General features: G+C 41.0%; 2 protein-coding genes across 2 annotated transcripts in view; one reads left to right on the top strand and one right to left on the bottom strand.

Moving 5' to 3' along the window:
* The window catches only part of baiap2l1b (BAR/IMD domain containing adaptor protein 2 like 1b), a 31830-nt gene extending 19129 nt beyond the window's left edge, over positions 1-12701 (top strand). The window contains exons 9-14 of the mRNA XM_083897033.1: positions 1212-1326; positions 1484-1703; positions 4112-4174; positions 6461-6689; positions 12465-12502; positions 12595-12701. Coding sequence (XP_083753159.1) covers positions 1212-1326; positions 1484-1703; positions 4112-4174; positions 6461-6689; positions 12465-12502; positions 12595-12667 — 738 coding nt within the window. The 3' untranslated portion in view covers positions 12668-12701. The remainder of the gene's footprint in view (positions 1-1211; positions 1327-1483; positions 1704-4111; positions 4175-6460; positions 6690-12464; positions 12503-12594) is intronic.
* Positions 12702-14596: 1895 nt separating this feature from the next.
* bri3 (brain protein I3) lies at positions 14597-21279 on the bottom strand. Its single transcript, XM_083896392.1, has 3 exons — positions 20656-21279; positions 18012-18120; positions 14597-15257 (listed from the first exon to the last, which is right to left on the bottom strand). Exons 1-3 carry the CDS (start codon positions 20831-20833, stop codon positions 15125-15127), a joined length of 420 nt encoding a protein of 139 aa, XP_083752518.1. The 5' UTR covers positions 20834-21279; the 3' UTR covers positions 14597-15124.
* Between the last annotated feature and the right edge of the window lie 2356 nt (positions 21280-23635).

Raw genomic sequence — 23635 nt, 5'->3', positions numbered from 1 at the left:
ACGTTTGTGTATTTGGGCATTTGGAGACTTATGGACCACAATTGTAACATAACATCCATCCATCCATCCATTATCTACTGATTTATCCTCCACCGGACGGTTGCAGGGGTTGCTGTGCCTATCTCAGCTGACATAGGGCGACTGGCGGGGTACACCCTGGATAGTCCAGTCCATCTCAGGGCCACATATAGAGACAAACAACCATTCACTCACACTCTCACGCCTACGGTCAATCCAGAGTGACCAATTCACCTAATCCCCAAATCTGCATGTTTTTGGACTGTGGGAGGAAGCCGGAGAACCCGGAGAAAACCCTCACGCACACACGGGGAGAACATGCAAACTCCTTGCAGAAAGTTCCCTTGTTCCAACTTTCCCCGGTTGGAACAAGGGCCTTTCTGCAGGCCCACGGTTGGTGTAGTGGTTAGCACTCTCACCTTTGCAGCAAGAAGACCCTGGTCCCCTGGGTAACATAACATGTTACATTCAAATTCTTATTGTTGCATTATTGTTATTGTAAATGTTTTACGCTTTTTATGCATTATTATAAATCTTGTGTTTTCTGTAATACTTTAGATTAGGGAACACATATTCAAGAAGTAGCATACTAGCCCTTTAGTAGTAAATATTAAGCACGTATTCACACCTTATGTAGGAAAAATCTGAATTCATGTCATAATAGAGGTAGAATAAGGTTATGTAGAATAAGGTGTTAAATACGTGCTTAATGATTACTAATAAAGGGCTAGTATGCTACTAATATATTTTAGTAAGCACCAAGTTAATGGTGAATATGTGTTCCCTAATCTAAAGTGTTACCCTGTTACCCTCAAAATTACAATTTGAGACAATGCAGGTAGCAAATCACAAAGGCTGCAGTTTGAGATATACACTATGCAGGATATCTGACCCAGACTCTACACTACTGTGTTTGTGTCAATGAGGTGTGGTAGAATTACGAGTAGTAGTAGTTAATATTTTTGATGGTATCTATGGATTTTAAATCTATAACGCGGTGACGACTGAAGAGAAGCTTGACCTAAAAACTCTATTGCAAGTCCAATCACAATTACAGTATCTGGGAGAAAAATGGCTTGACTCAATGTCCCTGGGGTTGTTCAGCTCTATACTATAGATTTACATTTAGTGTTGATGCATTTGACTGTGAAGCAGACAACATGCAAACATTATGCTTGATATTCCTGTGACAGAATATCAGCGCTCCTGTGGCTCCGCCTCTGAAGCCTCACACCAGCCCTCTGGCTAACATGTTCTCCCAGGAGCACAAGACGACGACTGTAACCACCAGCAACAACAAAAGCAAAGGTATTATAATTGCGGTATAATTACAATCCTTGGCGTTCATTTTGAGCTTGTGGTTCTTTGGTTATTGCAGTGCGAGAACCATATGTTCTTTCCTGACGATGTGACGACAACAACAGAATCTGCTTCACTTTACCCTTCTCACACCTTCCAGTTCTAGATCACGGGAACAGCGTGGATAGTGCTATGCCCCGGTCTGTGTCGGTGGCGACCGGCCTCAACCACATAACCACGAAGAGGCCTCGCGTGCGCACGATCTTCCCTCACACTTCGGGCAACAACAGCACGCTGCTCAGCTTTGACGAGGGCGACGTCATCATCCTTCTCATCCCCGAAGAGAAAGACGGGTGGTTGTACGGCGAAATGGAGAAGAACGGAAAGTGAGTCAAAACGGGGTCGTAGCTATGTTCCCCGGGTCCTATGTTCCCCGGGTCCTATGTTCCCCGGGTCCTATGTTCCCCAGGTCCTATGTTCCCCGGGGACTATGTTCCCTGATCGGGGAGCAACAGACCTTTTTTTAAAAAAAGGGTCCTATGTTCCCCACTTTGTGGAAGCCTGGGTGTGGAGCTCCAGGGTAAAGGGTAAGGGTTAGGGTAAGGGTTAGGGTAAGGGTTAGGGTAAGGGGTAGGGTCCTATGTTCCCCGGGTCCTTTTGGGTGAACAGCGGGGAAGGGTTAGGGTTACATAGGCGAACATAGGACCCTTTTTTAGAGAAAGGGTCCTATGTTCCCCGGTCACATACAAAGCGGGGAACATAGGACCCGGGGAACATAGATACGGTCCCGTCAAAACCATGCAGGCTGTAATTACACAAGAAAGGAAAGTGAAATACTTGTACAGCATGTTGGACTGCAGTATCAAAACTGGCCAGATGGTTTTCTACCTCATTGTTGATGCCGACCATACACACACACACACACACACACACACACACACACACACACACACAGTGAGTTCTCGGCTCTATGAGCGATATCCAAACTGGAATATTCACTGATAAGGAAATCAAACTTAAGTACGGCTCGAGGGCAGGACGTAAGATAGCAGAGCGCGAGAGGGAAGTTCAGAGAACCACCTGTTCTATCACACAGCGTGGAGGCAGCCTGGTCTCAGCCAGTCTCTGATGACTTTTTAAGCAGGGACTTGATCTGAAGCCCTTGGAAGTGTGTTTTTGAATTTTAATCATTCATCAGGTTTGATCTCTGTCTCTGTCCAGGGAAATTACCTGGTGAATATATAAGAGAAAAATGATCAAGGGCAGAAAAGAATAATTTGTGAGTTTCTTTGAAAAAGTGCGGCTGCCACAGAGATCAACTTTAGCCTCGCCGCCTTGTGTCTGCAGGGGTACGAGCCGCAGCGCCTCAAGGCTTTAAAATTGTTTATTATTATTTTTTTACGAGAATAATAAAGGCTTTTTTCGTGTGTCCTGCTGGAGGTTTGAGTCTCTTGCTGGCTTTCTTCCTTTGTCTTATAGCAGCTTTGATAGTGTTTCCCGGCAACTTGCCTGGCAACAGCTCGGGCTGATTCAGATACCCACACACACACACACACACACACACAATATTGATGGACTGAAGGAATGGATGTCAGCAAGACAGAGCTGCATTAGTGTGGTGGTAATATACAAATACACCAGATTCAATGACGTGAAAATGCCTTCCTTAAATCTAAAACTGATCCCCTCAACATATCATAGAAGCTGGCTCGTTACAGTTTTGCTGTTTCGGTCCAAGAAGAGTCACCGGAGAAAGTGAACGCCTCCTGACTACCAGTATGAGTGAGCTCTCCTTGAGCAAGCTGTCCCATTTTATTAATGTCAGGTTGTGTTCAGCGGCCAGCAGCGGCATTGGTGCTGGAAGCGATGTCGGGAAAACTCTTCCCTTAACAAATAAAAGCTATTATTAATGCGAGTGAGGTTGAGTGAGGTGTGTTTTCCAGCTACTTTATCAGAAACGCCTGTTCTTCAAAAGCCAAATGTGTAAATAGTCATATTTATTCACGTGGAGGGAGAGACTGGCTACCTGCTGAACAATCTTGCAACTTCACAGCACAATGACACTCAGTCCTTGAGCTGTGCCTCATTTTTCACATTCTCCCATTTAACTTCCTTTCCACCCTACGTATTTTCACAGTGTTGTTGTTGTTGTTTTTTTATCCTTTAATTCTAGTCGTTTTTTTAAACTCGCTTCGTGTTCTCGCCCCTGTTTATCAACTCCATAAAGAAGTCAAGTTTATTTTGGTGTGTGTTGTGTGTGGGCAGGAGCAACATGCTGCGTGGTTTGTCTTACTGAGGCCACCGCAATCCTGGTAGCTCTTTGACGCCGCACTGAGACGTTGACTCACTCGGTAGCGGTGTTTTTCCAAGTATTCGAGATCTCTGTTTGCAAAGCAGAGGCATCCATTGGACAGGAAGTATTTTTTCTACAATGATTCCTGCCTTCTGCTACCATGGTTACCATCGGCATACATTCGCTTGGTATATACAGCCATCAAAACAACTCTATAATATCTTATGCAGGGAATATCTGTCTTTGCATCTCTCTTCCCTAAAGAGGTTTTTCACATTTCTGCTCATTTAGATCATGAATCTGCTTGATATTGAGCCACTGCTTGTACTACATTCTTATTTTTCCCCCTGCCCCTCTTTGAGGGGTCCGTGGGGCCACATTGGGTGTCAAAAAAAAATGCAATTATGTAATGTGCTATATGTTTATTGAAATGATGCAGATGTAATCATCCCTAACTTGGCCACTCTCCCTCTTTCTCTCTCTCTTGTCCTTGTCTTGCAGGAGGGGCTGGTTCCCTTCGTCTTACTGCGTTGCACTCTCTGAGCCAATCATGAATAACAACAGGTAAGAAGACCCCACAGCACAGCTAACACAACACACACACACACCATCAGCTGATTTCATGTTACAGCCTGCTGCTGCTGCTGTGTTGTCTACAGTATTTCCTCAGTTACCTCTGTTGACCTTTCAAATCCTAGTGGTCTTTTATCGTTAAGAGCCTGATCAGTTTAGTTTATCTCTTGAGCTTTAACTAGTACACATTTTCTCTAGTTTCTGCGCCTCTCTTCTGATTAGCTGACTTTTTTCACAGATAGACAGGGATAATTATTGTTACCAGTACTGCTTATTGATTTACCTTTACTTGCTGATGCTTTTCTTGGTGCTACTATAATTTGGTGTTAAAGGTGCATTATGTAATAAATCTAAAGCAACTGGCCATAAAATTCTCCTAATATGTCACAGAGACTCAGGAATAATGTTCATATAACAAACTGAACTCACCAACAACAACAGTTCAGCCAAAATATTTGCATTAAAAAAAATATTTTGCAGGCTGCAAATCATGTTTATGTTTTGAAATCATGTTTTGGCATGTGGCGCCACCTACCGCCGTCTACCAATCATTGCAGTCAGTAGAGTCTCAGCTGCCGAGCAACCACGGGTTGCAAGTTACATCATAAAACGAAACCTAAAAGACCTCGGTATTTTGAATTTGAATGTAGTAACCGTTTTTTGGCCATATTCTTACATATGGCACCTTTAACTTAGGCAGGTCCAATGGCAACAGCAGAAACATCAGACACGTTGTATTACCCATACCCATCTAAATCTCCAAGTGCTGTCTACCATAAAAGTAAACATCAAACATACAGTAATCACATGACATTATTAGTCCCACAGTGGGATAGTTTACATTGTCACAGCAGCAAAGACAGTAAAGATACAGATAATAAAGAGTAAACATGCATTTTCACATACTGTGAAAGTACAATATAGAAAGATATTGACTATAAAAAGTTAAAATAGGATGTACATTATAGACAAATACCAGAATATATAAAGTATGAGCTTATTATATATGAATATTGCACTTGTGTTATGACTGGTTTTGTTTATACAACTGAAAAAAAATTAAATGCTTGTTACAGCAGAGCATAGTTTGCCATTTAGGCTCTGACCACATCGTTTATGATTATATGGTGATAACAGGGAGTGAGCCTGCAGGTGGAGGCTGGAGTGGTGGTGGCAGCAACACTCATGTAGGGCGAAGGACGCAGTGACAGCAGGGGGAGAGATGGAAAATCTTTCTGCTTGAATAAGCTGCCAAACTAGGAGGCTGTTTATGGCAGAGGATCGTGAAGGGGGGGGCACGTGGCATAATTAAAGTAACGCTGCTTGATCCTAAGTTAATGAATGACCTCAGGTGTGATCTCGATAGTAATGGAGCCAAAATAATCACGCCTCGTGTTGTTTGAAGTCAACAAAACAAGTGTCCTGTGTAATATTTATTAAATACAATACACAACCGGCCCTATTTTGCATAATAATAATCATTTCAGTGTGCGTGTGTTGATTGTGAAATGAATGGGTTTTGCTACATTCGTAAAGTAGTGCCTGCTCCACAGCTTGGTGGACATTTGTATCGTGGGTTCAGAATCAGAAGCAGAATGAACGTCACTTGATACGATAGTGAAGGCTTTCAAGGTTGTTCTGCTTCTTTCAGTTTTCAGTGTCATTATGTAAAAGTGGATTTTTCCACACAAGCCCAGCAAAAACATCCTTAAACAGGATGTTGTGTGTTGATAAGATTTTTGCTCCTGATATATGGAGAGAAAATCAACTCAAGGCTTTTCTTCAAAGACACTAATCCCCGTCGGTTTATTAGCCCTTAATGTGCTCCACCTCCCACAGAGAAGCTGCCAACCAACTGCTGCCAGTCACAAAAACACAAAGTTGGAACCGTAAACCCCCACTGGTGGGTTAGTCGAGTGGGGATTGTTTGTGTGCATACAGCAGCAGTGTAGGCAAAGTTGGGGTGAGATGAGTTCATCTCGTCAAAGCGACTGGTTGAGATGGTAGAATTCAGTTCTGAAAACTCCTCGTGGCCACTTCTTTGTGTTTTCAGTCATACTAGAAACCTGTTTACAGGCGTCTCGCAGCGCTGCCGTGGCCTGCGTCTGTTGTTTTGTATCTCATGTCGCCAAGCGAAATGAGATATAAACACGCCATTCATTATCCTGATCTGTGAAAAAAGTAAAGTTCTCCCACTTTTCTTCCTCCACTCTCACTTTTCTGTCATCCTTCATCACATCCACGCTGTTTCTCCACCGTCTTCTTCCCCCCCTGCAGCGTGGCTGTTACACCGTACCGCAGCAGAAGCGTGGTCAACCTGCACCATCAGGACACGGAGACGGACGAGGCGACCATGGTGCTCCCCGCGGCGGACTACAGCGACTCGTCGAAGCACAGCGCCGTCAAGAGCAGCAGCTTATCCATCAGCACGTTCACCCCAAATAACAACCACCAGCACTCCCCGACGCCGTCTGCGGCCTCTTCCTCCTCGTCCGATCACAACACAGTGAGTGTCAGACATTTTCTCTGTTTTTCAGGGGGGAGGGTGGGGTTTCAGCCACTTCGAAGAAATGTTATCGGGTCGACTGGCAGACTGCTGGTGCAGCTCTGCCACTGTGCCACGAGGTCACGTCTCACCTGATACCTGCTGTAGCATGACGACTGTACCCTCAGCTGTGCAGCTTTATCTTGCTTGCTGATGACAGTATCTGTGGGTGTGTGAGTTTTTGCATGTGCATGAATGTGTGTGGTGTCACATGAGCTTTTTATGTTTGCAATGGAAACCTGACCTAACTCTGATACACTCTCAGTGTCAGCTGACATTCACAATAAAAATATATATATATATATATATATATAGAATTCAGCCTTGATACAGTTAGATGCTAGTGTTTTTATTAACTACGGCGTCGTTATCCCAGAAAAAGCTTCATATGATGCACAAGGACATGGTGAAAGCTCTCGTTCTTGATATTTTCATTCTTAGCTTGAGCTCATTTACTTGCTTTGGTAAACTCTGCCAAGGAAGTCGTATGTGTTTTCAACGCTGTTTGTCTGAGCTTCAGCGTGATTATTCGAACCAAGTAAGAAGTCGCTAATTTTGAGAGACTGACTAAAGAGGATGAAGTCACGTGGCGGCTTTAGACACGACACTGGTGCACACCAATGCACGACTCAAAAAAAACAGTGAAAAGTTTTAATTAGTGCGGTCAAACGATTAAAATATTTAATCGCAATTAATCGCATTAATGTCATAGTTAACTTGCGATTAATTGCAATTAATCGCACATTTTTATCTATTATAAATGTCCCTTGATTTCTTTTTGTCCCATTATACTTTCTCATTTTAATGCTCTTGCGTTAACCCTCTCGCGGATCTCTCCAGCTACGGCGTGTGTGCTCTGAATGTCTAAGTGAGAAATTCAATTTCACTTACCCAGTGAGGCAGGGAGGCGAGACCCAAGCGGGCTTTCGGTTCTGGTTTCCACTCTAGCTAGTTCCGATGTAGTTTTTCTAGCGTTACTAGTTGTTAAAAAAAACAAAAAACGAGCGTAAATCTCACGATAATACAATTGATGCCGTTAAATTGGGCTAAACTGACAGCACTAGACACGACACTGGTGCACACAAATGCACGACTCAAAAAACGAGGAAAAGTTTTAACAAAAAGTTTCTGCGCTCACAAGGAGGATCAAACAAAATCTCAAAATCAATCAACAAAAACCTGGAAACATGAAGCTCCGGCTAGAACTTCTTGACGACATTAACACATGGACCGAACAAGACGAACTGGCATCAAGACAAGGCGAGACAAGGACTATTTATACAAGAGGTAATTGAAAGCAGGTGAAACCAATCAGGGGCGGGGCAGACAATCTCAATCTCATAGATTTACACAGTGTTGAAAATGTTTCAGCCACTGTATTTACCCTATTCAACAAAATGCAGTATCAGACATTAGTTGTGTCGTTTTTAGATGTTTAAATGTAGAGATTTTACATAATATTGTTGCAAGTGTTGGTGGAGTGTGTGCTCTCAGGCAAGACTACACATGCTGTACACGTCTGAGTGTCTTAAAGGGACATATGAACATACCCGTAGCCTGCCTACACACACAGCCAAGAGCGACTTTTATTTTGTATTTTTTTGTTGTTTTTTTTTAATTATCAAATATATCGGCAAAATGATGTAGATTATCATCGTAAATTTCAATAACGATACATTTTCAATATATCGCCCAGCCCTATATCACACGGGCCATTTTGTAGCTCTACTGACAAACTTGCTTGTCCCAACACTCTTCCTCACATGGTTGCAGGAGATGAAGGCAGTGGCTGAGTAGGACACAGCTGTAAAGAAGCTCATCTTTGTTACAATAATCCCTGGTGTGCTGATAATGGGTCTCCTGGAGACTGGGCTGCAGTGAGAGGCAGTAACACTGCCACACACATGAGGACAGAGCCAAGGTCAGGCTAGGTGACACGCCCAGTGCACACACGCCACACAGTCAACTAATGTTACAATAAATAAATCTCTCTGTATCTCTACATTGCATGTTTTTTTAATATATACATATATATATATACATATATATATACACCCAAAGATATGATTACAATAATAATGTTTGTTTGTACAAATATTTTTTGTTGTGTTATTGGGAAATACATTTTTTAGCAGTTTCACATTTCAACATAGTCCTTACTTTTTAAACGTCCCTCCATTTACATACCATGCAAAGTCTCAATCAATCCTGCGGTTTCCCCCTCTGTGAAAAGCTTGTTTAGTTCTCCTCTCCTACGCTGCATTAATGTAAATGTGTTGCGGTATGTCAGGGTCAAATTGACCTGTGCATTGCACCTCATGTCATCCATGCACGCACACTCTCCGCACTGCATCACACCAAAGCTACTTTTATCAGAGAGCATGTACGAGGTTATCATCTCCGCTGACTTCTGGCGTCAACAGTTTTCACCCAGAGAACTGCTCACTGGATACTTTTTTTTTTCTTCTTGTGTGCACAAAAACACAGAAAATCAGCAGTTTCTGAAATCAGTTTGAACTTCAGCAGGTCGTCTTGACCTTGTCTGCATGTCTAAATCATGGAGCTTAACAAAGTGGCAAGTAATAATATATATTATATATTATATATTGACCACTGTGGCTATTTTTTTACTGTTCGTGATGTTTGATCCAGGTGGAGGTTCAGTGGTCAGATGGCACAAAGAGATACTTTTGTCTTTCTTGCCCCTGCAGTATTTATTATACACCACTCATTTGGTCTGCAGCCACATGCAGATACACCGCATGTGTGTGTGTGTGTGTGTGTGTGTGTGTGTGTGTGTGTGTGTGTGTGTGTGTGTGTGTGTGTGTGTGTGTGTGTGTGTGTGTGTGTGTGTGTGTGTGTGTGTGCGAGTGTCACATCTCTCCATCACTGGCTCAGCATTATTGTGGAATTCCTCTCTGAGTGAACCTGATACCATCCTTCCCTCCTTGCTGCTCTGAGTCTTTCAGTTTCTCTTGACGTTGTTTGTTTATCTCCACATCTCAACTCTTACCTGCCTGTCTTCATTTCATGCCTTTCCTCTCCCTCTCTACTTCCCTCCCACCTTTTTTTCCAGAGTTAAATAGACAAATAAGGGGAACTTAAAATGTAGTTTTCCCTCCTTTTCTTAAAACTTACAGAACCCCTACTTTAGTTCTATTCAAAGCACAAACACACACACACACACACACACACTTACATCCCAGAATAGACTTGTGTGTGGGAAAAAGTTCTCTGCAGCTATACAGCTGGTTTATGATCAGCTCAGAGTAAGAGTGGGAGGATGAAGTTGTTAGTATGCGCATGGTTTTGTGTTTGGATAGTTAAAGACTAGCTGTGACTTTGATGAACTTTATTGTCACAGTGTGTGTGCGTGCATGCGTGCTTGTGTGTGCTCTTGTCTTACTATGCTTGTGTAGACCACCCCCTGGCAAAACACCTTTTTTGTGGGGACAATTTTCCTTGTGGGGACATTATGCCCGGTGTGTGTGTGTGTGTGTGTGTGTGTGTGTGTGTGTGTGTGTGTGTGTGTGTGTGTGTGTGTGTGTGTGTGTGTGTGTGTGTGTGTGTGTGTGTGTGTGTATATACGCTCTTGTCTTGCTATACTTGTGTGGACCACCACCTGGCATGTAGATGCGTGTGTGTGCTGCATTAGTTTATGTATTTTCTCAGGTTGTGCACTCTGAAAAAATTTGCATGTGTGCGTGTGTGTGTGTGTGTGTGTGTGTGTGTGTGTGTGTGTGTGTAAATGTACTTAAGCACAACGTGTTTGCCTGTGCTTTTGATTTGGACGAAGATCAGATCGAGCTTTATAACAAATTACGCGCGTAAAAAAACAATGTTACCAGTGCTTTTGCCACATATTTTTGGTGTCATCGAAGCAAACAGGAACTCTCTCTTGGTCCAGAGAAGGAAAGCTGAGAGGAGGAGAGTGGGGGCAGAAGAGAAGACAGAAGGGCCGGGGGAGGTGGGGTTACCCTGGAATGCACTGTCACCATGAGAGAAAAATGCACCCTCACTGGTTTGGTGCATTGTGTGGAAGAAAAAGATAATGACTCACAGGAATGAATATATTTAGAGGATGGAAAGAGAGATAGAGAGAGAGAAAGAGATCAACAGAGAAAGTTAAAGGAGTGGACACCATTTTGACCTAAGTGTTCAGTATCAGTCTAATTCCTGAGCTGTTGCATTTATCATTGTGTTATTCTTGTTCATGCTTACTTTCAAGAGTGTAGGATGGGAAAAGTGTGGGAATCCAACAAAAGCTGAGGAGACTGGAGGCTTAAACTCATAAAGACAACAATACTGGTGTGAAAACATCACATAGAGATGTTTATCAAGCATTAATGAGTTATGTTTTAACTCTTTGGGGGGGAGGCCACCATGTCATCTAGTTGAGAGTTTAGATAATCATCAGTCCAGAGTTGGACAAACTAAGTGGAAACAGTTTATGCTGTGGCTTCTCTCTCTTGAAGTGGGCGTCCGGGCTAAGACGACGCCAAAGGCACCAACGCAGGAAGTGAGGACAGCGAGGCAAAGACAAGAGCCCAGAGACGCTGATTCACAGAACTCTGCCCTGCACAAATCACAGAGACCAGGACATTACACTGGACACTCACTTCGCAAACAGATTCAATCGTTTAAGAAAACACACAGAGAACACACAACTCCGTACTGGTGTGTCCACGTTGGTTATTCAGCTCTGTGATTCGTGAGCCAAACATCTGTTTAAAAAGGGAGGACAAATGAGAGTTCTGTGGAAAACAGCACTACAGCTAAGTGACTGGGATCATGGCAATGCTGAAAAAGACCTGTTCAACATCTGCCACCCTATCCGCTCCTGACCTCTTGTGGAATCTGTGTGGTAGTGCACGTTGAAATGAGTGAGACTCCAATAGCATAACTAGCTGCTTGTATAACTGACATTAAACCCTTTGTGTTTTGTGTTTGTCGTTGTTGTTTACGACAGTGATCATACATTTTTCCAGATTGTAGACTTAAATTTGTCATTGTTCACTTTTTTGTCCAATTGTGTGCATTCTGGGCACACTTTGAACCACAAATAAATGTGGACAGTAAACACACTAACACTGTGTAATGTTTACACCCATGTGTAAATGTTTCTGTGGTGCTATTTTGATCGGCCGCAGAGGTAAAGACATATTCAAATGATGTGAAATATGCAGCCTGGTGTGTCGTGCTTGTTTGTGTAATGTCCCTGTGTGTGTCTTTGTTTGTGCAGGTGCAGCTACATGCATTTCCAACTTCCTTGTCCCCACTTTTACTGCCTTGATTAGAAGATAAAAACTGGGTGTAAACATCACGTCCTCCTATATATTAACCTTCTTTCTGCAAAGATGAGGAAAAAAAAAACACGTACCATTTATGTTTAACAGAGCTTCCTGTGAAAGTGTGTTTTGCGTCACAGGAAAACATAATGTGTTTTCGAAATGTGGAACAGACTTGAAATTCCAGAAGGTCCAGATTCCACAAGGCGTCTTGTGATGTGACGCCACCCCCACACACTCTCCCCCAACTTTTAATCCAGCGTGTCCACTTTCTGCAGCCTTGTGTGATCATGTACTGTGTGTTTAAGACATTTTGAAGGAGGGGGAGGGAGGGAGGGGGTATTGTGACATTCACAATGCTAATGTGTCATGGTTATTCAATGAGATGATATGCGTGGTAGTCTTGTGACCCGTAAGTGATACCGTGTGTGTGTGTTTTTCTCCACAGGCAAATGGTGTCTCGAGACCTCCACCTGCTTTCCTCGCGTAAGTCACAGGCGAGTGTTGACAGCATGCTTTTCTCTCTCTCGCTCAAGACAAGCTTCACTCATTGATTGATCTCTGATGCCTTTTCACAGAGGAGGGAACCCATTCGCCACAGTTAGGCTACGTCCAACCGTCACTAACGACCGATCCGCGCCGGTCGTCTGATCTGTCCACATTTCCGCCCCAGCTTCGGTTCCCCTCAAGTCCCACAACAATCTTCCAGTGTCCTCTGCCCGGGACATACAGCACTGTCCTGCCTTTACTGACCAGCAGCTGTCCCTTCCCCGGTCTGAATGAGACCAAGACACAAGTTGGCCAGCACTGAGAAAAATGCCATTTTGAATCTAAGATTCCCTTCCTGCTGCAAACTCTCACATGGAAGTATTTTTTTCGGACCATGTTATCGACAGAACAGATGCTTATATATATTATTAAATGTCTGAATTTTTTTCTATGTCTTTTTTGTGCTTCTGTGTGCGGTGGTGATGTTCAAACGACCACAGTCTTAACTGCACTTGAGAGCCAGATGAATAAAATATAAAAGATATTTATGCTGTACGCGTGTCGTCGAAAAAAATGACAAACTGTTGGAACTCATTTCTGTTGCCATAGGACAGTAGATGAATGTAGACGGCGCCTGTGTTTCACCCTCAGGTCCCTTATGAAAAATGTTGCAAAGCAAGTGGAAATTGCAATCATTTAAAGAGACGCATCAGCACACAAGTGATCTTTATCCCCTTTGTATATAAATATTCAAACCGATCGACGTTGATCCTGGACACACAGTACTTTTGCCTTAAGGACACAGTAAACAGTACTCGCCTACTGTAAAATAACACGTACCGGTGCCGTCCTTCAGATTGTGGACATGAGTTGTGGCAAAACAAAAACAAAAACTGATCTTTACATTCACAGTGAAACTATTTCTGCTTTGATTACACACAAAGACCAGTCTGCACGTCAGATCAGGTCTTTGGCCCACGTTACTCCCTTGATAAGAATGTGCTGTCGGAAAAATAAACATTTATTTCTTCAATTTGCTGTTTCTTCTGGTCATGATCTTACTATCATTATAAAAGTCTTCACTTTCCATGCAGTGTATTGACAGAGAGGATGTAAAAAAAAAAAAAAAAACAAGTGCTCAAAAGTTAAGTAGCATTAATTTTTAATTACAGTTACTTATATAAAAAGTAAGAACCTCAATCATAAGAGCATGCGTAGTGTGGTTTTTTTCTCCCCAGCTATACACCTCCTCTCGTCTGCTGTGAGCAGTTCTATATCCTCTTGCTTTGATGGAAGACACGGACATGGAGACATTGCAGAGACTGCAGGGACAGGGACATTGACATTCTTGATTGTCTGGCTGGGAAGAAAGGTGCAGAGGGTGACTTGTCACAGAGTAGAGTACTAAGATTTAAAAAAAAAAAAAAAAAAAGAAACCCAAAGATTATACATATTATTGAGAGATTTCTTCAGCGTTTGCCATCCGCACGCGTCCTTAAAGGGATCGTTAAAAGGACGAGTCTGCGCCGCCGTCACAGGAGTCCAGAGTCAAACAGTGATTGAGGTTTTTTTTTTTTTTTTTAAAGTCGAGGGCGTTTCAGATTGTTTGTACCTGAGGTCTGTATTGGCCCTGGAAAAGCACAACCCAGTAGAATTATCATCAAACAAAAACACGGTCAGTGCAAATATGGCCCCAAGAAATAGATCAACAAAAAACGGACAAAATTGCTGTAGGCTTCGTCTCTGACACGAGTGGATCGTTTCAGGTGGGACAGTTCATGTTCAGGGATCTTTATATAAATATATATATGTGTACATATATATATATATATACACACATATATATTTTTCTTTTAACATGTTTGTGTGTCTGTTATTCCATGTCACAATCATCCAAAAGAAAAAGAACAAAAATAAGATAGAATTCATCACAAAGCTCAAACTGTATACATATACATATATATATATATATATCTGTTATGAACCCAAAGAAGGGATGAAGGGAAGTAACGTGATCTACATGCTTGCTGTTACTTAATAACTAAAAAGAGTTCAGTGTAAATGAATAGAAATGCCAGCAAATTTAAAAAAAAAAAAAAAAAAGAAGGAAAAACACTGATTATTCTGGCTTTTCAAAACATGAAGGAGTTCTGCTCAGATCCACAGAATAAATCATAACTGATAGAATCTCCGAAGCTCACTCTGCATGTAGTGAAGGCACTGACAACAGCTGGACACTTACATATTATACTAGAATACATCCTCAGCCAGCTGATGAAAATAGATTTCTACATAAGCCTCTGATAATAATAATAATAATAATAATAATAATAATAAAAAGAAATCCCTCAGCCTAATTCATGGTAATATCTTGATCATTTCTTTTACATAACATATTGGCAACAGCGATAATGTACATTATTAAGAAAGATAACCAAAAAAAAAAGACACAAAAATTGCTGGATTATACGTGTGCATGTGTGTGTTTGTGTATGCATGGGAGCACAAGCATGTGTGTATGTATGTGTGTGTGTGTGTGTGTGTGTGTGTGTGTGTGTGTGTGTGTGTGTGTGTGTGTGTGTGTGTGTGTGTGAGAGTGTGAGCTGTGGTTTGGTCCCTCTAGCCGAAGGTGGCGCCACAGTTGGGGCACCTTCTCTGACGCAGTGCGAAGCAGAAGAGAAGACCGAGGGGGAAGAAGAAGATGGCACACATGATCCCCAGACAGGTGAAGTCATCCTCCAGGACACCAACTCTACAACACACACACATTAGAGAAAAAAAAACACCACTTTAACAGTAACTGGCAAAAATGTAAGGTACTAATGACAAGTTTATATTATCACGTAAACATAAAAATGCATTACATTAGATATTTATTGGGATTTTTCCTTTACAAAGTGCACCATCTTGTGCTGCCAAGGTTTAACAGGAGTTCAAATGTAAAGAGCACGTTTTGTACGTGTGTGTACTTGTAAGGACATAAAGGAAGTGTTATTGTCATTGTGATTCCGCAATGAAATTTTTAAAAACATAAAATACAAAGACATGGACGCAAGCTGTATAAAAGGGCAATAAATTATATATAAAAATAGGTAAAAAATATAAAATATAGACAAATAAAAATAATAGATAAGAGCAGCAGCTATATGAAGTTCTGCTGATATTTTATCTGCAATTAAAATATTGCCGATATTACACATGATAGCACATTCGGTAAATGAAGACCATCCTATTTTTCTGATACACCTCTCCTGTTACAATCTGTATTGTCACCATTAGATGAACTTACACACTGCACCTTTAAAGCTTTCGTCTAGGGCTGCATATTGTATGACTTTCTTCAAAAAAAATTGTTAATTACCTTCATGATTAAACAATTAGTTTGTCTATAAAATGTCAGAAAATCTTGTAAGATATGGATTGGTGTTTCCCAAAACTCAAAATGTTGATTTTTAATCATGATTTGTTTATTGAATGGAACAAAAAAAAGTATTACTTTACTTTTCTGTTACTACTTAATTATTATTATTATTATTATTATTTGCCCTACTTGAGTCCATAATTAGTTTATGAAACACTTTATGTCATTTGCTAAAAAAAAAAAATCCTCTTTACGTCCAGATGGCCATCAATAAATGAATTAAATAAATGTGTCTGAAAAAAATGAAACATCTGGCGCGAGAGTCAACACCAGATGTTTCGTTTCAGGAGAACGTGTGCAGCTCTCTTGTCAGAGCTCTGCCCTCAAAATGGAGAGCAAACACACGCCGAGGACAGTTTTGTCTGATAGTGACAACATCACGGTGATCAGTGCAGGAAGGTAGGTCTGCCACTGACAAAACAAATGTTAATTACAGCATTGTGAGAGTGTCCTAATCTGAACCATGGCTTTCAACAACAAGCCATAAAGAATAAACAGCTCTGTTTGAGTCTGACCTCATTATAAAAAAAAAAAAAAAAAAAAAAGGAAATGCTTCATTTACAGAGCAATAAAGTCTTTGACGAGTTCTGGACAAGTATAATGTTGTTATGAATAAAGAAATCAAAGTGAGTTCAATCTGGACGATTTGTTTTGCCTCGCCTCACGAACACCGTGAAACGTGGAGGAACTTGTTCTGAAGGGAGTGAGCGAGTGAGGGAGTGTTGAAGGCTTTAATCCAGGTTCACTGTAAACACCGAGCTAAACACGGTCTCATGACTTCACCACATTGACCGACACTGTAAATCTGCCGCGACCAAGCGATAACTCGGAAAAAAAAGATAGGAAACGAGAAGCTGCCGAAGTTCCTGTTGATGTCATGTGAGCTCATGCCTTAGATATGGACTTTCACTGGGGTTGGGAAACAAATAGAAACAATCTTTTATAGGCCTCAGTTATTCTGCGGTCATGATAAAACTGACTTAATCCCATCAAAAATATATTATTCTAGCTCCTAAAATCAGGTTTTCTTTTAAAATTCTCTTGAGCTGATTTCTGAGGAGCTAGTTAAGTGTTGAGCCAAGTTTAAATTATGGTTAGAGATAGGTATTAACTGGTTATGGTGTGTGTGGTCCTCCACTTTTTTGCCAGGAAGTGTAGCAATCATTAACCCGGGCCAAGTGTTGGCTATGGTGAAAACACAGATTAGAACTCTGGACCTGCTTACACACACACACACACACGCACGCACGCACGCACGCAAAATCTTCTTTGGTGTTTAAATTGCAGTTGTCAGTGTTACTTAATTTACTTAATTTTAGATTATTGTTGCAGTTTTTGACATTGTTAGAATTATTTTTGCTTCCTGATTATGCTTTTATTGTGAAGTATGCATCACTCCATATCAAAACAAGACCTTTTACTTTGAAATTATGTGAAATATCATGAATGTCTTAACCGTGTTACACATTTAAGCTCATATTGCCAGCCCTGCTATAGAGGAAAGACGAATACTAACTGGAAAGAATATACAGTAGGGGGATAAAAGAAGGAGAAAGAAATTCCCAGACTGACAGCCATCAAAGTTACTAACTGCTTACCAAGTTCTAACTCTAAACTCCTCTTATTGATTCACTTTGAATCAGTAAAAAGGTCATGCTGGCAGCACAACCTCTTTTTTAAAAAGGGCATGCTTGTGCATGGTTGTCCTGCAGTCACCTTTGGCCCGGTGTGGCCTGACCAACGCGGTCACATGTCTCATGCTGAAGTCATCTGACTGACAGGATGTGATGTTGACTGGTGATGACTCAGGCGCAATGAAATCGATGTGAAACTTTCTTCTGAAACTCGAACAGTCAAATACAGCTCGAGCCTTAGTCAAAAGGTAAGAATAATAAGCGTGTGACAAACTCATCATTGAGGTTCCAGACGCTGGAACCCCCTGCTGTTGCTGTGAATCCATCTCACTCAGACCATCTCCTGCTGCTTTTATAGTACGTGAGCAGCAGCTGTCTGAAAACCCCTGACGTTTTCTGAAGTTTGTGTCTGAAAATTAGTTAAATTTTATGTGTATGTGCGTGTTCTCACCTGCAGGCAGGGCAGCCTCCGACCACCACTACTGAGGGTTGGATGATGGCATAAGTCCCAGGATAAGGCTGATGGGATACAGCAGGGCCCATTTGGGCTGATGGGTATCCTGTGGGTGACAGAGAATGATGTTTTTAACTGAAAACTCACTTTTTTTTACAGATGTTAAATATCCATGTGCTGTTTTGTGTTGTTATTGATGTCGTTAAACCTTTATTCAGTCTGTGTTTTATTTGGTTGGTTACTTATAGGGCTGAAACTAACAGCTATAAAGACATAATTGATTCATCTTTCCATTGTGGCTAAAGCAGCAGCAGAAATGTGAATATTCTCTCAAGTCATTGTCCATACAGTACTTTAGTCTATGTTTATGCTCAATTTAACTTGTGTTTTAATCTGAAATGTATAACTGCAGCTGTGTTTATTTGTACCTATTCACTGTATTATCCACCGCCTTTGTATAATTGCATTTATTGTATTCAGAATATTTTATTCTACTCTAAAGCCTGACCAGGGACAAAGACTGCAAATTAGCTGAAGATAGACGTCTTACATGCATCACATTTTCTGTGGCAATGTTGTATGTATTGTCCCTGTTAAATGAACATTAAAATAAAAAAGAAATAAATACATTACTTTCTTGGTAAATCGATAAGTGGTTTGGTCCAAAATAAATCAGAAATGTGTTGAAAAGTGTTTTTACATGAAATCGAAATAAATAAATTTGCACAGATTCACTGACACGTTTAGGCTTTTGCTGACTTTTCTGATCATTTGTGGACATTTGTAGTGACACATGTACGACACAGAGAACTTTGATAGTGACACGCATGCATTGCATTCACCTGATTTTTATTTATTTTTTTTACTGTTCCTGTGATAGGGAGACGCCTTTCTCTGTGAGGAAACCAAAACTATTCCTCAGCCTACAGCGAACCAGGAAGTTATAGTGTAAGTGCGGGAAATCTAACTTCCTTTCAGGAAAGCACTCACTAATACTCTTAAAATAAAATAAAAAATCACAATCATGTTATGACTGCCTCTCTCGTATACAGCACACTTATACACTACGAGAACTGCTGGTTATACCAAAGATCAATATGGAGTGGAAAGTGAGTGGATAGAAGATAAGATATTCAAACAAAAATGACTCGGCCTGTATGTCAGTGACTTTATTGCTATAGTTATGTATATTGGGCTGTAAACTTCCCCTGGTTAAGAAAAACATTTACAGAAAACCCTTCATTTCCACTGTCATAAACATCTTTAAAAAAACAAACCAAAACAAAAAAAAACAATAAACCTTTAAGACTAGTCACACATGCACCAATGCACTTAATACATATCCATATTCTTATTAACTTGTTTTTAAAATAGGTCTGAGATTACTCTGTGTGCTGGGCCACACGTTCTGATTCTGATGCTACAGGTGTTTATCGGAAACTAATAATAATAATCCAAATAAAAGGAATTATTAATGTCAATCTTTTAATTACATAAATAAATGGATAGATAGATAAATACATAAATAAATAGTGTAGCTATTGACTGGTTGATTAAGTTTTTTGTTTTGTTTTGTTTTGTTTTATTAAATGTAGTTTAAAAATGAAATACAATCAGTCATGGTGTGCATCTCCAATCTGCACTTTGTGTCTGAACTACAGTGCGTAAAAGTATTAAATACATGAAACAGTATTGTTTCTTACCAGAAAATAACTTTGGTAGATAATACTTAAGTTTAAAAGTATATGACATTTGCTGTACTTAAGTATCAAAAGTAATTTTCTTTGTACTTAAGTTTTAGATGAAGAGTAAGGATTGAGCCATGGCAGCTCAGTGGTAGTGAGAGTTGTCTTTCAACTGGAAGGTTGTGGGTTCAATTCCTGGCTCTGCTAGTCTGTGTGTCCTTGAGCAAGGCACTTTACCCCATGCTGAAGTGTGTGACATGTGTGAGTGGATAAACTCTATCAAAACTGTAGTGTAAAGTAGCTCAAGACTATAAAAGCTCTATATAAACACAGACCATTACAAACTATTCTTCTTCTGATTTTATTTGGTAGTAACGAGTAACAAAGATAGTTAGAGGAAATGTAGTGGAGTAAAAGTAAAAGTTGCTAGTACAAGTAAAGTACAGATACGTGAATGTTGTACTAAAGTTCAGTAACAAAGTACACAAGTATTTATTTACTTATGTGATTGTTTATAGTGTTATAGAAGTAAAAGTTGCTGGAAATATAAATAACAAAGTAAAATACAGATACGTGAATGTTGTACTAAAGTTCAGTAACAAAGTACATAAGTAAGTATTTATTTACTTATGTGATTGTTTATAGTGTTATAGTGCAGGGGGTTCATAATGTATGTATGTAAACATGTCTATGAAGCTACATTGCGCATGCGCTCTATTGTAGAGGACACACGGGGAAACTTTTAATCTCGGATTGATATTTGACATTATGAGGCAGAAACACTTGATGACGCACTGAGACCGAACAAGCGTTCGTGTGAACGAGGGCGGAAGTGTAGAGGAGTCTGAACTCTCCCTCTCTCTCTCCCTCGCTTTCTTCCGTACACAGACTTCACTTCTAATGTTGTAAATGTGTGTTTCGACGTGTACGTGCGCGACATGAGCGCAGTCACTTGCCTTGGACATCGGGGTACGGATAGGGCGGCGGGGCGGAAGGAGCAGGAATGGCTCCATATCCCTGCTGCGGCTGCGGCTGCTGCTGCTGCTGCTGCTGCTGCGGGCCGTACTCATACGCTCCCGGGACGGTGTTGTAGGCGGGAGGTTTGTCCTGGAGAAGAGGTTTGCTGTCCACCATCGCACCCCCGACGTAATAATGCGTCCTCAAGTCAGACTCGTCTCGTGTCCTCGCTGTTTCCCCCCTGCTCGCTCGCTCGCTCGCTCACTCGTGTCTCCTTCGACAGCAGCGGAGAGGCTCCAAAAAAAAAAAAGTCAACTCCGGTTACTTTGATTCGCAGTGTTCAGACGCCGCGCGACGCTGGCTGACAACACGCACGCAAAACAAAGAAAAGACGCTGCGCAAAAATGAAACTTCGTCCCTCTCCATGCGCCAACTTTGAGTCCCCGACGGCGCAACAGCCCCAAATATTTACCAAATGTTTACTTCAAAGGGCGGGAATGATCCAAGTCAGTGTGGTAATGGTTAACTTAACTCCATGTCCCTCCTCGCTGTTGGTCCTGTGGCACGAAAACAACACTTGGTGTCTGACATCGCAGTGCCTTATAACTCCGGTGGAAGTCAGAAAGGCTTTTCCTTTCTGTCTGGATTGTCACAAGAGAAGAATCATGTGATGAGCTGCTGTAAGCGCCTGTGCGCAATGAAGGGCTTCTTAAAGCGACAGTTCACCAAAATAAACGGCTGTGGTGCAGCAGCAGCAGCAGCAGCAGTGTGAGCACTCACTGCAGAGCCTGCACTAAGAAATCAAAGTACGAGACTGTACCTTTTGCTGTCGCTCCAGTTGTAACCTATCAGGGTACAAGCACTGTACCTTTCTCATTGTGTACAGGTACATTTATGTCACTATGGCAGAGGTCTGCAACCTTTAGAATGAAAAGAGCCATTTTTGTCCCCTCTCCACCCAAATAAAATTATTCTGGAGCCGCAGAAAACCTATTTGATCCTTAAAATGAAGATAAAATCACATGTAAAGTTGTCGTTTTTACACATGCTATATTTAAAGAACTACAGTTTGTCCCACGTTGATACCAAACCTCTAAAGTGTAGAAAAATGACTTTGAGATGAAATTTTATGTACAATTATATGTAGTTTATGTCTGTGAAAATCTGCCTGGCCTAAATATATGGATCTAAGGATGGACAGGACTCCAAATGTGAACTTCTTCATGTACGCATTACTTTAATGGCTTTCAGGGGAGATTTTTACAATTGGGTGTGACGGACAAAATATTCAAAACACTTTTTACGCGTTTAACTTGACAATAAAGTGTGGAAAAACATGAAAAGTTTTTTCCTTCAAAGCGAGAAGGAGCCACTACAGAGGTGCTGAAGAGCCACATGAGGCTCTGGAGCCGCAGGTTGCAGACCCCTGCACTATGGGGTGCAGAAAGTTTTCTTTAGAGCAGGGGTGTCAAACTCATTATCTAATTATCTAATTATAAAACATATCTAATTGCGATTATTTAAACAGGGATTGCGATACGATTCGCAATATCAGAGGGAATGTAAATCATGATTCTCATTTTCAATCGGAAAACATTATGTAGAATGATTTACTGTGTGATATTTGTGCAGATCTGTGAGAAACAAAGATGTTTCCTGCAGTCTGAAGAATATGATATGATGTATATGAAGAAAATGATTCATCTAAAATGATATATTGACACACATTTTGGCTTTAACAAATATTGCGCCTCCTGCGATTTGAAAATTGCAGTAGGCCAACTGTCATACAGAGTAAATGTAACTAAATGTAACCAAATATAATGTAAAATAAAAATAACTACTCTGTAAGATATTGCTAAATAACTTTCTGTATTTTCACTTACCCTCACTGCGTGGTAAGGCAATCGCCATGCATTGTGGGAAATGTAGTTTATGGTCAACGCATGCCTTAAAGCAGCATAGACATATTTTAACACAGATTTTAAAGACCGATGAATCACTCGCGGGCCACATAAAATGATGTGGCGGACCACATCTGGCCCCCGGGCCTTGAGTTTGACATAATGTGCTTTAGAGGTACAAACAAGCAGGTACACATTTTGAAGGTACAGTGCTTGTACCCCTGATAGGGTACAACTGGAGCGACAAAGCATTTGTACCTTTTAGGTACAGTCTCGTGCTTTGATTTCTTAGTGTGTGGAGCTTTATGGCAAAAACACACTAACTCAGAGTACTACAGTACAGTCAGAGGTGAATATGTATGTGCTCTGCCACAGATTGTGTGAACATCTCCATTAGTGAAGTGGAGGGTAAATAGCTGTTAACACTGTGGCTTACATCATTAGTTGTATCAGTAATAGTGTGGTCACCAAAGGATGAGGCTGCAGGTTGTGAAAAGTGAGTAAATATAATAATAAATAACCACTGTTTCTTAACTGTCAATACACACACATACTGTATCTCACAGGGTTTTGTTGTTGTTGTTTTTTTTTTTTGCTGTTCTCTGCCAAAATCTACTAACTTCTTCTTTGGGCCATAACCTACATCCCCAGACAATTTCCCCCCCATGAAAATTCCCTCCTAAACTGTTTCAATAATGCTGCTCACGATCAGGTAAAGGCCAGAAAAATAAATGATAACATCTATAATGTGAATTGAATCAGAATTGAATTGGAAGGTGGTTATAGAAGGCTTGTTATTCAGCAGTTTGATGGGATAAATTCTTCTTGCTCCCACCACCTCTGCTCTACTCACTGTACACACACAAACAGTCAGGTCTGATTGTAGCCCAGTGCGTGGCAGAGCCCATTTTGAGGACAGTGAAGGACGCAGCATATAAATAAGGACGCTGCCACTGCCAATTTTCATACACTCACACAACAAACTGAATAGCTTTGAATAGAAACTGAAGTTGCCCCCAATCAAAGCAGCTGACAATAAGTAAGATTGCAATTAGAAATAAATAAATACAAACAT

Source organism: Microchirus variegatus (genome assembly GCF_963457635.1).
Source record: "Microchirus variegatus genome assembly, chromosome: 10".
Lineage (NCBI taxonomy): Eukaryota > Metazoa > Chordata > Actinopteri > Pleuronectiformes > Soleidae > Microchirus > Microchirus variegatus.
Note: the sequence above shows the minus strand (reverse complement) of the source record. Positions and strands in the feature narration are given on the sequence as shown.